General features: G+C 42.4%; 1 protein-coding gene across 4 annotated transcripts in view; it reads right to left on the reverse strand.

Annotated features, from left to right (window-relative positions):
* Nucleotides 1-14,371, reverse strand: part of MAPKAPK3 (MAPK activated protein kinase 3) — a 53,876-nt gene that overhangs the window by 16,496 nt on the left and 23,009 nt on the right. For all 4 annotated transcript variants that reach the window (XR_012837153.1, XM_075762886.1, XM_075762884.1 and 1 more), the window contains exons 3-4: nucleotides 2,370-2,509; nucleotides 1,465-1,529 (exon numbers count right to left, since the gene is read on the reverse strand). Coding sequence is in view for 3 of the 4 variants with exons in the window: in XM_075762886.1 (XP_075619001.1) it covers nucleotides 1,465-1,529; nucleotides 2,370-2,509 (205 nt within the window). In the remaining variant the exon portion in view is untranslated. The remainder of the gene's footprint in view (nucleotides 1-1,464; nucleotides 1,530-2,369; nucleotides 2,510-14,371) is intronic.

Consider the following 14,371-nt stretch of genomic DNA (forward strand, 5'->3'; position numbering starts at 1 on the left):
TTTCAGAGCAGGGAGGAGTGTCATTCCCATTGTGCCAGGCGAGCATTATATTACATCTCCATTGACAGGGAAACAGAATTAGCAACTTCAACCCGAGCCTCTGTTTTCTGCATAGGTAGAAACCTCAGCTGCAGTAGTGAGAGAGAGGGTAGAAAGTCTGGTACTGTAGCCTGGAATCCTTTTTCACATGGCTTGAGATTGAAATTACACAATCTCAGGCAAGGACAATCAGAAGGCAGAAACACTCATCATCTTCAGGGAAAACCTTGCACAACCTCCTCCTTCCTGGCCCAGGCCAAAAACCCTGGCTCCTAATGGGAAGTTGTGGCTGATATATAAACAGCCAGTGAACCTGGGGAACCCAGTGGAACAGGGCTCATTTATCTCAGGAAAGAATGAAGGTGGGTTTTTTGTTTAACACTCCCAGATGATTTCTGAGTAAGTATTTAGAATGTTATACAATGGTAGTCAATGTAGAAAAATCATGGTTTTAGCAGAGTGGAGTCACTAATGATCACAGAACCATTCTCCCCCCAGAATCTTGTATTTTAGAGAGGAACAAATAAAATTCCTGAAAATGCTTATTTTCCCTGCACGAGCCTCATACCACTTAAAGGATTCATCCCAGGCTAGGAAACACAGGATCAACAAAAGCCTGGCCTCTATACCAGCCTTGCAAAACAGTCAGAGTAATTTACAAGCTCAGGTGTAAATTTTTTTTCTTCTAATCGTATTGTCACAACACTAGTTCCAAACACTAACATTTTTACTCCCGAGCAGAAACAAGCTCTTGTCTGTGGTGAATGGGCAAGGAGAACAAGAGTCAAGCACACCTGTGGTACTCTGCAAATAATAAATAGCAAAGACAATAAAAATGGCAAGACTCTTCTATTGCAAGCTCTGTCGCTGACTCATAGCGGGTCCCTATTAGTCCCTATTACAGATGAGCAGGCTTGTTTACAGTGTGGCTAATAACACTTCCTTTCAAGTAGTACTTTAAAACCCTTGAATAAGAGACGTTTCATCAAATGTGATTTGCTTGTTATATTCATCACCTAACAGTATAGCTGTGCACAGTGATGCTGCTTGAGGGACAGCCAGAAGAGAAATCACAGTAGGAGCTGCATTGATCATGTTAGAGGTGGTCTGGCAGGAGACCAGGGACTAGAGTAACAGAGGCTGCGGTGGTTCAGAAATGAAGAAGCTGAGCAGATTTGTATGAAGAATTTTCCTATAAACTTTCCACATTGTGCCTGAACTTGGCGAATTTGGTAAGTTCTGATTTTCAGGGACTTTTTAAAATAACTGTTTAATACAGAGTTGGAAAATTTAAAAAAAAAAAAAATTAAAAAATTACAGCCAAAAATCAAATCAAAGAAAAATTCCTGTAAGGAAACTAAGCAAGGGAGAGAAAGGGAGAAGCAATCTTTTACAAACTTTAATTTTAAACTTGTGATTTTTCACCTCTCTCAGTGAAAGCTTGATCTCCTCTCTCCTGGATCCTGCTGAACAACTCTCCTCCCTCCATGCTGAAACAAAGAACACAAAAGAAATCCCACCCTACATGAGCAGAAAGGATCAAATTAACTGACTGTGCATCCATATAATTGCACAGAACCAGGGCAGAAACAGATCAGAAGATATTACAGGCCTCCTATGCCAATGTTTCCTACATATCACAGTCATTTAAATCAATGCACAAAGCCATTCTGATACGGAATAAACAGAAAGCAAAACAAGACCAAGGAGTTTTGATAGTTTAATATACCCTGTCACAAGGAACATGACACATGTAGCTGGGAAGTCAGATATGCTGGCACTGGGAGGCTGACAGTAATCTTGGTTTATGTAAAAGTTGGAGATGAAAAAAAGAAAGAAGGAAGCAAACATACTGCAAAGGATTATTAATTTGTCCCCAGTGAAGAACACAATAACTGTGGTATTACAGATCAAGGAGAGAATAGGAAAAGTTGAGGAAAAGAGTCAAAACAGTAGCAAAAACAACTCATGTCAGATCATAGAATTTACATCTGAAGCTGGAAGCCAATCACAATCAAAGTGCATCATATTTATAGAGACATATCTTTCAAGATTGTATTAATTAGTCAATACTTTAACGAGGATAACTCATGAAGTCAAGGAAAAATTACTTTCTGGTTAAGGTTCCTCATTCTTCCATCATACAAGACAGCTGGAGCAGCTCTACTTTTCCCTACCAGTTCCCTAAAGACAACAAAAGGTTTGCTGTGCAAACTAAAATCATGCTACTGAGAGAGCTCACCTAACTCTCATCTAACCCAACAGACTCTCCCACTCCCTCCATCCCCTCAAAGGGCAATGCTTGGTGGGGGGCTGCGGCGCATCCATACCATTCCATGACAATGAGGAGGCATCTCTTTCCATGATGTATATTCTCATAAACATCCAGGACATGGACAATGTGGGGACACCCTGATGCTCGCCAATGATATTCTACTTCCTGACGGGCTTTTGGGTTGTCATACAGGAGCTGTAAAGAAATAGGAGAGAGCAGTGTCAGTGAGCCAGCATCATTCTGCTTTAAATTGGCACCTACGTGCATTTGAGCCCAAAGATGGTGGCAAAGGCTACTCTTAGCACTTTCTCCAGCCGAACGATGCCAATCCATCACAAGACTTTCACCATCTCTGGGCGGTCCAACTTCCAACATTGAGGAATACAGAAACAACTGGTCCCTTGGAACTGGAAGGACCTTGCGTGGCAGTGAGGAGAGATTTTGGGATGGGAAACAGCAATTTTTTTCGTATTTGTTTACTAAGGATAATAACTTTCCCACTTGCCCCCAGCTGCTGGGACAAGCAACTTATAGGTGCAAAGTTCAGTGAGATTTAGAACAATGAGGCCTTTCACACTGACTCTGAATGTGCTGCTTAAATACTACACAAATTCCTGACTCCATCAGGGTCAGAAAGAGACCTTTGACTATCCAGATGCTTGACCTTCTTTCTCTGTCACATGCAAGGCCAGTTTATTTTACAGGCGCTAATCTCTAGAAGGGACATAAGAGCTCATCTTTGCTGATCCTGCAACCTCGTACCCAAGAAATGTGTCCCCATTCGAAGAACTGCTCCATATCAGACTGCAACTGAGCTTTTGTGCAACAGGGGCACATTGTGACTCATGCCTTTTCTTCTCTGCCTTGTCTCTCTAGACACCACTAACACTTTGTGACAGAGACTCTCTCTTTACTGCACATTTATACGGTTCCTACACAATATGGCTGTGATCTGAGTTTGATACTTTATGCCCTATAGTAATAATCATTATAATGATGGAGCAGCAACAAAACTGATGCTATATAAAGCATTGTTAAATGCATTGAAACAGAATAAAAAACAAGTGAAGAACAATCCCTTCTGATCTATTTGCCTTAGAAAAGGTCTACAACAACTGTGGGACAACTGTTTTCAAACAGGCAAACAAAAAGTACCATCGCTGCACTATTAGGCCTTAGCCTGATGCTCTTCTCACTTATGTTTGCTATCAGATCCCAGTCAAAACACAACTGCTTGATAATTGCTGAAAACAATCATTAACATGTAACCTGTCATTAGGGACCTATGAATCAGCCCAGCAAAATGAGATTGCTTTTCCATCCAACTGCCAAGCTAAGGCACAAATGGTGTCAACAGGCATCCCTCAATATAGGGAAATGCATGATTTAAAGGTCACAGGAAGTCAGTCACAAATTCTGGTTTCTTTATTGACTCCAGTACAGACAATTTGCATCACTGGGGAAAAAAAAAGCTTACACTGCTGCTTCAACATCCCTTTCACCAAAGCAGAAACAGTAACATGGCAGGAAAGGCCTGTAACACTTTACAAAATGCTGGACAAGTGCTCAGGAACCACTGGACAGAAGGTAAGAGGCTTCTTTGCAGGCTCAGAAGAAGAAAAGGTGACAAGTACTACTCTGCTGAGTGCACATTTTTGTACTTTTGTGAAGCACAGAGAGGTTGCAAGAAGGGACGAGTGGCCTCAGAAGGGCTGCTAGCTCCTTAGCTGGACAGGCAGGGAGCTTCACCTCCGTGAGCACCCTCCGGGCTCCCTCAGCACCACTCCAAAGGGCTTCAGCACAACACCAGATTTTCAGCAGTACAAGGAGCTGAAGAAGCTTTCTTGCCAAGTTCAATGCCCTTGCAGGCAACCTACTTCTTCCACCACAGCTGTTGTTCTGCACCCAGAGCACACCCTTTTGAGATCACTAACTATCCGCCTCTTCCTTCCTGCTCCAGCCTGGCTATGGCCTGATTTCCAACACAAATAACTTCCTAAAGAAAGAGATGGCTCCAATTTGGACAAAAAGCCCATTAGTGAGTCCAAGTGCAGTTGCTTTACTTCTTTCAGCCATCAGCCCATTCAGCAGCTTTTCCTTCACAGCCACTGTGTTCTAGCTCAGTAGGACTGTCTATCAGCATTTTCCCCTCTACCCTTCTGAGTTTGGGCTGCTGCCTAGAGGTCTCTTTAAAGGTTCATTAAATTACGTGTGCAAGAATAAAGCCCAAACACCCTCAGGACTAGCCAGGGCCTTCAGAAAAGCCTTACAGGGTTTACTGCTTGGATATTACTGGATTAATGCCACTTCAGAGCAGGACACTTCAAAAACCTTCTCACCTATCATGTGCTACTAATTAAACACAACCATTCTCTTTACTAATGTTAACTGCACTATAATCTGTGTATCTTGTGCTTGCACAGCATGCAGAGATGTTGTTTTTATGTTTGTACCAAGTGCTTATGAAAATTGTTTCACAGAACTGAATTCTCACTCTCTAAAGAGCTTTTCCAAGGCATTTTGATACACACAAGGATGCTGCAATTTCTTTTCTCCACCCCTACAAGCAAGTTCCATATACTCCTTAGTGCCAAGCTTGAATGTACTCATGTCAAGATGACACCTGGAGAAGCAGAGAATAGGAAATGCAAAAATAAAGAGCAGATACACATACCAAGAGACATCTGATATATCAACCAACTGTTAACCTTTGGATTTCTCCTTCTGAGCCTTAAAAATAAATTAAATCTTTTCCTTATGTCTAAAACTGGAAGCCATAACTATACCTTTTAAGACATCTTAGAAATGCAGACACCTGTAAAATGAAAGCCAGTCAGGGTTGAAAGCACCAATTTCTACAAAATTTAAGTGATGATTTAGAAACACAGACTGAAATTCTAGCCATACGGTTAAATTTAACAAACTTGCAAAAGATGTAAATGGACATTCTGCCTGAAAAGAGACTGCATTCTACTGCTGCAATAGCTTTGATAAGACTATGACCGGGTTCCTCTGACATTCTACAAAAGTGCAGAGGTAGTTGTGAACAAACCCAGAGTTTCAGGCAAGTTTTCCAGCACTGCTGGTTCACGCTGGTTTGAGTAAAAAGCAGTTTTGTCAAACAGTATCAGCTCAAGGAGCCCCCAGTCACCCTACTAGAATTCCCACACAGTTCAGCTGAGTCACAGCTCGTCACGATGGGCTGTGGGCAGGATCATGAACCAACCTAACTTCAAAACAAGACAAACCCAAGAAACATGCCCCATCTCCCAATTTTACTTGAAGCCAGATCAGTGATGCAATGTACAATGCACAGCAGCCTTTGCATAACGGCGAGGGGATGTCCATGTGTGTGGTCAGGCAACATGGTTTGGAACAGGAGCTGCACAGTAGAAAACTGTGTTTTTCCTGGAGCTCAGCATTACCAAACCACTGGCTAAAAGAAGCAGATGAAGGAATTCTTAACAGTTATTCACAGGGACATCACCAAAAACAGAGGTGATGGAAGGCAAGAAAGTACAAGAGCTCTAGAGCCCTAACCCCTAGTGATTCACACAGCTCTTCTTGATACCTGAAAAAGCTGGAGAGGGAAGAGCGCTGCACCATGGCATGTGCTCAGCCTGTTTCTGAGGAACAACGGGGCAGCTGCCAGCACACGCTTCAGGACGCCCTGCTAATTCAGGGCCTGGGCAGTGGAGGGAGGCCTGAACTCTTTCAGTTCTGCGGTAATGGCCTAACTCAGGTTAGCGAGTGTCTGCCAAACAAATTCTGAACTGCAGCTTGGAAGGCCAGCTTTGTGACATTTCTTCCTGTGCAGAATTTCTTGATAGAAAAAAAAAAAAGGAGACGAAAAAGTGACACAGTATCTTCTAACTGCTTTTCCATCGATTCAGTGTTGTGTAAGCAAGGAAGGATAGCAGGAACCCTCATACCTTAACCGTCTGATCTATACAGGAAATAGCCTTCTAAGGACTCCAGGGAGCAGCAAGTGATTTTCTGGACTCTGAAACTGTAACAACAGAGAGAGAAGATTCCATGGGCACAGGTATGAAACAGGCTGAGGACAGGATGCAATGACTTCTTTGTGACTTTCTCTTTAATATGCACTAGCAGATTGCACAGATTACTATTACACCTGCTACGCAGGGGATTAACACCCCCCCATATATTTTTTTATTTATCTTAAACTTCAGCAATTCCTCCTAGTTCCAACAGCTGCAGTGCTTGGATTAGACCTGTTACAGGCTCAGTTTTCATCTACTGCACATGCCATGTTAAAGCAGCATCTGACACCGCAAGCATCTTTTACTTACTTGCACCAACTCCAGAAACTGAACTCTCCCTCAATAGACAATCACTTTTATAATCTCTATGCTATTTTCCTTGCAGGAAGGCTTCCCACTATTAAAACAGAAATGGGACCAGCAGAAACTTTCAATCCTAGGGGTCCTCAACACATAATACTGATATGTAGGCACTTAAATACAGCTTGATTTTTCTAGCTGGGGGAAAAAACAGTCTCTGCTCAGGCATAAGGGGGCAAATGTCCAACTTCTTTTGCTTTCTTTCCTCCGCATGTAGCTGTTACAAAAATGCTAAATCATACAAATAAGCCTTAGAATCTAAATTCACGCTGATGCACAGAAACTAACACCATTTGCTGCAGAGCAGCTCTTCCAGTCATTCTTTATTCAAGAGGGGTTGATGGCAAAAGGAGGTTTGGATAATGTTTCTTTCATCTCCTTCCTCCCTTATGCTACAAAAAGAAGTGGAGGAGGAAAAAAAAAAAAAAAAAAGAATAAAGAGCTATCACTATGGCTTTGGACATTTTGTCTTATAATATCCTGATTATTTGCACTACATCTATTAATTCAATGTTAACAATCTTTATCTGTTTCCAGATCTCTTCATAGGGGATAAAGCCATCCTTTGTGTTAGAACGCTAAAGGAATTGAAATTATCAAGGTTTTCTTCACGCATCAGCATTGCCAGTCAGTCAAGCTGCAGCAAGAAGCATGTGTCTTTTTGCAATTGCAGCCCAGCAAGCAGGGAAATCCACACATGCAAATCTCAAAGAAAGCATTGAATTTTTTCTTAAAATAAAAAATAGAACACATTTCTGCTCAAATTACTTAGTACTGAAGCATCATTCTATAGACAAGGGATAAAACCAGAGTAGGCGCAGGTAGTGGGTAATCACTAAATCTTTCACTTTTCTGCTTTTATTTCAAATCCAGCTTAGGCTATTAGAAATTAAATCTGCTTGGAGGCTTCACTGAAACAAACTGTCATCCCGATTCCTGTAGAGCTGTCCAAGCTGCTACTACAGTTGGCATTAACTGGCATCTCTATCAGTGCTCAGGTAGACAGCCAGTACCAGAGGTGGGCTTCTCCAAGTTAATAATAGAGCACAGCCAAGTAGCATGATTTTGCAATGCTCCTGCCTGTGATACCTAATCCTTTCGCTCAACCTACTGAGTATCAGGGTTTTACTGTCCGCACTGAGGGACCCTTCTCTATCCACCTCTTCTCTCCAGTTTTCCAATCTCTACACAGCTTATCCTTTGAAATGGCAAAAGCTACAACAGATCTTTGGTATCTTGCCAGCGTTAGTGCGAATGAAGAAGACTCAGACAGGACTGCTTGCATGCGGTGTCAGAGTCACATTTGGAAACCAATTTCCTGCTGACACACAAGACTTCAAATTTCTTAAGCAAATGTTTTAAGGGGAAAACATAGGGAAAGAGTAGAATGGACAAGATAAAAAGAACAGGTTAACAGAGAGATGTGCTCTTTCGTAAGAGTTTGTGCACTAGATATACGTAAGAGTTTGTGCACTAGATATACAGCTGAAGTATTTAGCTCTCCAAGCACTCCTGCTTCTCCATCCACAGAGAGCGCACACCACATAAATACTATTTTGCTCCGAGCCTCACTCCTGCAGTGAATCAATTAAAAAATAACTTTGGTGTGATTCTGAATTTTATTTATTGTACCAGTATTCAAATCACCACCAGGCACTCAATATGACTCCACAACCTGAGGTAAATAAACGAGACATACCACTATTAATTCTCTAATTACACATGCATCTAGCCATTCACTCTGCAAAGGTCAACTGTCTTTGTTCATAAATGTTAGTGGAGATATGGCAAATACAACTGAAATGGCAAAGCTGTGGGCCAGTATACATTTCAAAGGTAGCCCCTCGCACACGCGAGGTTAGCTTAAAAGGCAGGCACAAAAACAAGCAAAAAATGCCCATGAAGAAAAGCTACTGTCCTGATAAATACTCTGATAATATTACATGAATCTATTTGAACTGCAGTGCCAGAAGTATGTGACTTCAATACTATGGGGTATATATAGACTTAAATTAAAAGCACGCTACGCATTTTGCTACATCCATAAGATTACTTTGCATTTTAATACTGTGCTTGCTTTGTTGTGTGGATGGAAGAATAATTCTTACTGGCATCTTAAGATTCTAGTTATTCTCAGTTATGACAGGCTACAAACGATCTACATGCGGCTTCTATTTTATTCAAAATGTTGGAATTGTGTTTTAAAAGAAAAATAAATCACCAACAGCTACTAACATGCTGTTACCAGACAAGAACATCCTCAAATGCTTGTTTATACAGGAAGGCCTAGAGATCAGGTCCCCTCTCCACCTTCTTATGACAATTTCTACCACAAAATGCAGCCGTTTAACCAGCACTGACAACTGCATTCAATACCTGCGGTCAATATTCAGCATCTGGGGAGACCTGCTGCAAAGCCCTTTCCAAAACCCAGACATGCTACAAAACATCCTTTCCTTCCTTGATTCCTTAATATACATATTATGACTGTCTGAGATGAAACAAAACTGGGAAGTGCTCTAGAGGTCTTTCCACTCTGTGTTTTAAAACCTCCTCTTTCTCCAGGGATAGGCAGAAAAGCAGGACAAATAGGTAAGCCACAGGATTTGTATTCACACTCTTTTGATGTCTGATCTTTGGTCCGCAGGACCTTGATACGGTTTTGCTCTGTGCTGAGATGCTCTTCACCACCAAAACCATTGTCTTCTTCCTCAGAGCAGGATTCTGACTGTAGTGACCGCACGCAAACAGCACAGGACACCCAGCAGCTGTGGCACCTAAAATGCAGCATGTTCAGTCTGACGTGCCGACATTGCTCTGCCTATAGCGTACTCAGGTTACCATCATAATGCCAAATTTTCCAAAACCTTGTACGGCATACATACCTACAATAAATTCAGATTGTGATTAAAATAGAATAATCTGTAGCTCTACCGGTATTTTTCTACTCTTCCTAAATTTCTGAGTTGAGGAAAAGGAAATCTAAAATCCCAGCTGAAAATTACAACACTTTTTACTTTACAGTTTCACTCTAATGTCTGATATGATGTTTGCCTTTGAAGTGGAAAAGAAAAAAAAGAGAAAAATACCCTCAACAAAAACCTCCCTCCTGCCAGCTATGATTTCATAAATTCTGATAACAAAGACTCAAGTGACCTGGCTGCAGTAATTCATGTATCTCAATCCTTGGCTGATCAAAAGTAATAGAGCTTGCTTGTGAAACTTTGCTGTTTAAGAAAATTCCAGCAGTACAAAATGCTGTGGCACTTCCTCATATCAAACTTTCCCTCTGCTTTGACTTTAGCTACTTGTAAAAAACAAATTCAAGACTATAGTCTTGATCTACATGTCTAACACCTTTATATGCTTGAATCAAAGCACATAAAAGATCACTTAAAACTCTGAGACATGCTATGGCCAACAGTTTTGCTACCCAACCATAGTGAAATTTCCCACAGGGAGGATACACCTTGCCTGTACAGGAGTCAGAGCTGTCACAGGGGCCAATCTGAGGCTGAGACACAGATTTCCACAAGAACTATGACTGTCACAAAAAACTTGCCCATTTGTTTTTTTAAGTGCCAGTTGTATTTCCTTACCTTTCCCTTTTTCCTGTGCAATGACTGTCATGCAGCAATACCCGCAAAAACCATACTAGTGCTTTTCATGGTCATGAAATGGGATGGAAGGTGTGTCTGCCAGGGTGTGACCCTCTCATACGCTTCCCAGTATTGACAGCCACAGTTGCTAAATTCCATTTTAACCACCTCTAACATTCCCTCTCCCAATAATGACATTTTTGTTATTTATATAGTCTTACACTTTTGTTTTTCTTTAAAAAAACCCCCACGAAACATACAAAACCCCCCAACAACATACCTAATTACTCAAGTAGTAATAACCATTGCACTCCACACACATTTTCCACAGGAAGAAGGGAAAAAGCAAACATCACAGATGTTATTTGGAGTGTTTAATCCTCATTTCAGTGCTAACCACCATGAAACCCACCTGCATAACTGTGTGGGACAGCAAGATAATGACACCAAGATTAATGAGGCATGGCACACCTTTGTTGGAGCAGGATGTGGCAGAAGGCACAGGCCAGAAAAAAAGAAATATTGAGAAGATCTAAGCCTGAGGTTCCCTTTCCCAGTCTTCATGCTAATAAGCGGTATCAAAATTAACACAGAAGTGATAACACGGAACAAGGTAGAAGCAAAAATTAGCACCACATTTAATCTCATTAACCACAGCTAACAGTAGCTCCAAAAGGAACCCGTGCTGCTCCCCAGCCTTTCTCTGTATTTCTTGCATGTGTGACTACAGTCATGAAGATTAAATCACTCAAGAACTCCCAGGAAGGATCTGACATCCTTCCCCAGTATACAGAGGCGCTTCGGGGTGCATGCTGGATTCATGCTGTAGGCACTTTACATGCATCTCTCTTTTCACTCTGCTCTGTACCCCAGCCCCACTTTTTGACAGTTAATACTTTAATGAGCTAAACCCTGCAACTGCAGCTATGTTCTCCTCTACGGCCCCACCATTTGGCATCAGAATTCAGAATGAAGGTACCGCCCCCCCATACCACTGCCTGCACACCTAAACTGCCTTTTAGCTGACTTCCCCTCCCCTTCCACATGAATTTAAGATTGTCATCCATGCATGCAAAGCTTGGCAATATGCCACCCCAGGCCAGTTCTTTCTTATATATTGCTGTTCTTCCTCTTCTTTTACATTCCCTTTCTCTACACCCTCATTTGTGCTTTCTGACACATAACCTACCAGGTCAAGCAATGCCTGTCTCTTCTGTTGTACCATTTCAAGTATTCCTAAATCATCCAAACACAAGAACTCAGAAATAAACAAAGAACTCTCAAATCTTCCCTCTCCCATTCCACAGGGCTCATCTACTTCTTTTATGCATTACCTTAAGGGGAGATTTGCTAAATCCTAGACGTAAGTAGCACTGACAGCAACTGCACCTCACATCTCTCATAGAAGAGATACTGAGATTTCACCCAGATCTTGGGAATCTAACTGGAGTGACTCTGGCCAGCGTAACATCAAACACTCCTGAAAACTGTCACCAGTGGAAACTTGACTTATCTTCAAAAATAAAACAAAGCCCTAAAACCCTCAGCAAGGACATCTGTAAGATTTCTCTAGTGCTTCAAATCACTGCTGAATATGTTTTCACACTCATGTTTGTGCAAGCTCTGCTGTTAGCATTTGCAAAGATCGGTATCTCTAAGTCACAACTCAGCAGATAGCTCAGTGGTTGATGGTTTAAAGGTCCATCAGGCATGAATATCCCTGGAACTGCTTACCGTCTACACCAAAGGTATGACAGAAAATGGCGGGACTGGGAATGGAAACAAAACTACACGGCATTCAGCAGGGGCTAGAAATGCAAAGCAAGCCATTAAGGGAAAGAGGAAAGTAAATCGCTCTCCCAAGACTTCTTGTGCTTATTTTGTCTGAATATATATTCTAAAGCCAAGTAAACTATTACATAGGAAAGGAAAGGAAAGAAAAGAAATAAACTGGGGGAAGGGGGAATTCAACAGATGGAGTCAACATAAGCAAGTGACAGTGCAGTAAAACTGTTATTTATGTTGCAATTCTCATTGATTCATTTTGCTCAGTGCACTAGCTTAGCCACCCAGGGTTACAGCTCTGCTTTGCCAGAACAGCATCAGAAGCCAGCAATCAAAAACATTACTTTGCTCCCAAACCCCACAGCACACTCCTGGAGCAGCTAATGCCTTACAGCACTCACCACTTGATTAAGTGCTCTTTAATATCCAGGACATTGGAAAACACACACTTCCTAGGACACAACTGGGAGCTGCCAGTTCATACACAGTCTAACAGTCCTTCCCAGTTCCTTTCAGAAACCTTCAAGAAACACCATGCAAGCTGTCTTTAAGGAAGATCTCCTCACCACATACATGCCCCATCCTTCTAATCAAAAACCATCCTGATCCACAGCTCCTCTTCTTCATGCGAGCCTGTTCAGTTATTTGCCCAGCCCACCCAGAATCCCACCCTGCCTGGTCAAGCACCAAACTCCTGGAGGTTCTCCAACAGCCGAGAACTTCTGCTGGCCCCCCACGAGTCACTGCTCCCAGCTACTCTGTGCAGGCAGACTTTATTTCCCCTAGGCTCCAGAGAACAGGGAACATCTTTACACTTTATTTCAGTTTTTAGCCACCTAGCTTCCCTCTAAAGGCTTTCCCTAGACCCGGATATGCTGTGGAGTGAGAGGTGGGAACAGAGGGCTCCCTCCCCAACATCCATGTTCCACTTCTCTGACAGATGTTAGAGAGAACTGCTTCACATTCCCTGCAACTAGATGCCAGAAAGCAGTCAGACATCACAAAGGTAGAACAGCTTAAATGGAATGGTGAGGGTTTTTTTGCCAAAAATCAAGAGCATTTCCTTTACATTCCTAAATAGATTTCCTCTCCAGCCCTGTGTTGTGTTGGCTGCCTCATGACTACACATGCAAAAGGAAGAGGAGGAGGATCCCAAGAATATTTGGAAGTCTAATGTTTTGATGTCTCGGCTAAAGCAGCACCATGCTGAGGACTGCACAGGGGTCCGAAAAAAATGAGACATAGCAAAAGCACTGCTGAACAGAAATCATTCCAGGACTTTCCATCTTTTCCATCTTTCCAAGCTGAAACATACATTCGTTTCCCTCTCAAGACACCGTCCTTTCCCCCCCCCTCCCTGCAGCAGTATCTGCTTGTGCTACACTGCAATGTTGGCTCATTTCCACAAGTCAGCATGCCTGAAAGAGAGAAGTCTGGGCTTGAGGAAGGGGAGGAGGGAGTGAGAAAGCTGGGGCAATGGAGAAAAGGGACACACAAGATCTTTCTGGCCTAAAGTCACTTACCTGATTCTAACTAACATTAGTAACGTGGAAGCAGCTGCTCCACGAAAGTGTTAATGACTTCTGAGATGGTGATTTCACAGAAGCAACATGCCATCCGGTATCATTCTCCTAGACGTGACACATCAGGGAATCAGGAAAACATACCCGCGCTAAAGCCATGTTAACAGAGAAACAGATTGTCTGAGCTGTGCAGCTGCTGGTCTCTCAACGGAGCTGATTCAACACTTCACAGCAGGCAGTGGCAAGGGCAGAAGGCACTCAGCCATGATGCTCTTCCCATCAGTCGGGAACACAGATCCCCAGAGTGGAGACAGGAAGGGTGAAGGAAATTTGCAGATTCTGTACATCATGCAGCACTCCATAAGACCCGGATGATACCTTCTTAATACACAGGATTTTGTCCAAGACCTGTCAGGTGGTGCTAATTTCAACTTTCATGGATTAATCCTCCTCCTATCACCAAAATGCTTCTGTATTTATTTATATATGGCCACGAAACACTTTTTGAAGCACTTGGCCACTTTGAAAACCGTTAGAAACTATCTCTTGGTCTGTCTTCACCATTTGATAATCATGTGCCATTATAAGATGAAGGAGGGGGTTATTTGTCCAAATTCACAAACACTTTTGCAAGCCTCCTACGCCCACTTAGTTATTAATGGGAGCTATAAGGGCTGCTCACAACCAGCAAGAGACCAGCTATGAAGAGCCCCTCAGCATCCCTACCACCACAAGCTTCTTCACTCTCATTTTTCTGTTTTGGGTAAGGGAGGAGAAGCCCTGAAG

This window comes from Balearica regulorum, chromosome 10 (genome assembly GCF_011004875.1).
Source record: "Balearica regulorum gibbericeps isolate bBalReg1 chromosome 10, bBalReg1.pri, whole genome shotgun sequence".
In the NCBI taxonomy this organism is placed as follows: domain Eukaryota; kingdom Metazoa; phylum Chordata; class Aves; order Gruiformes; family Gruidae; genus Balearica; species Balearica regulorum.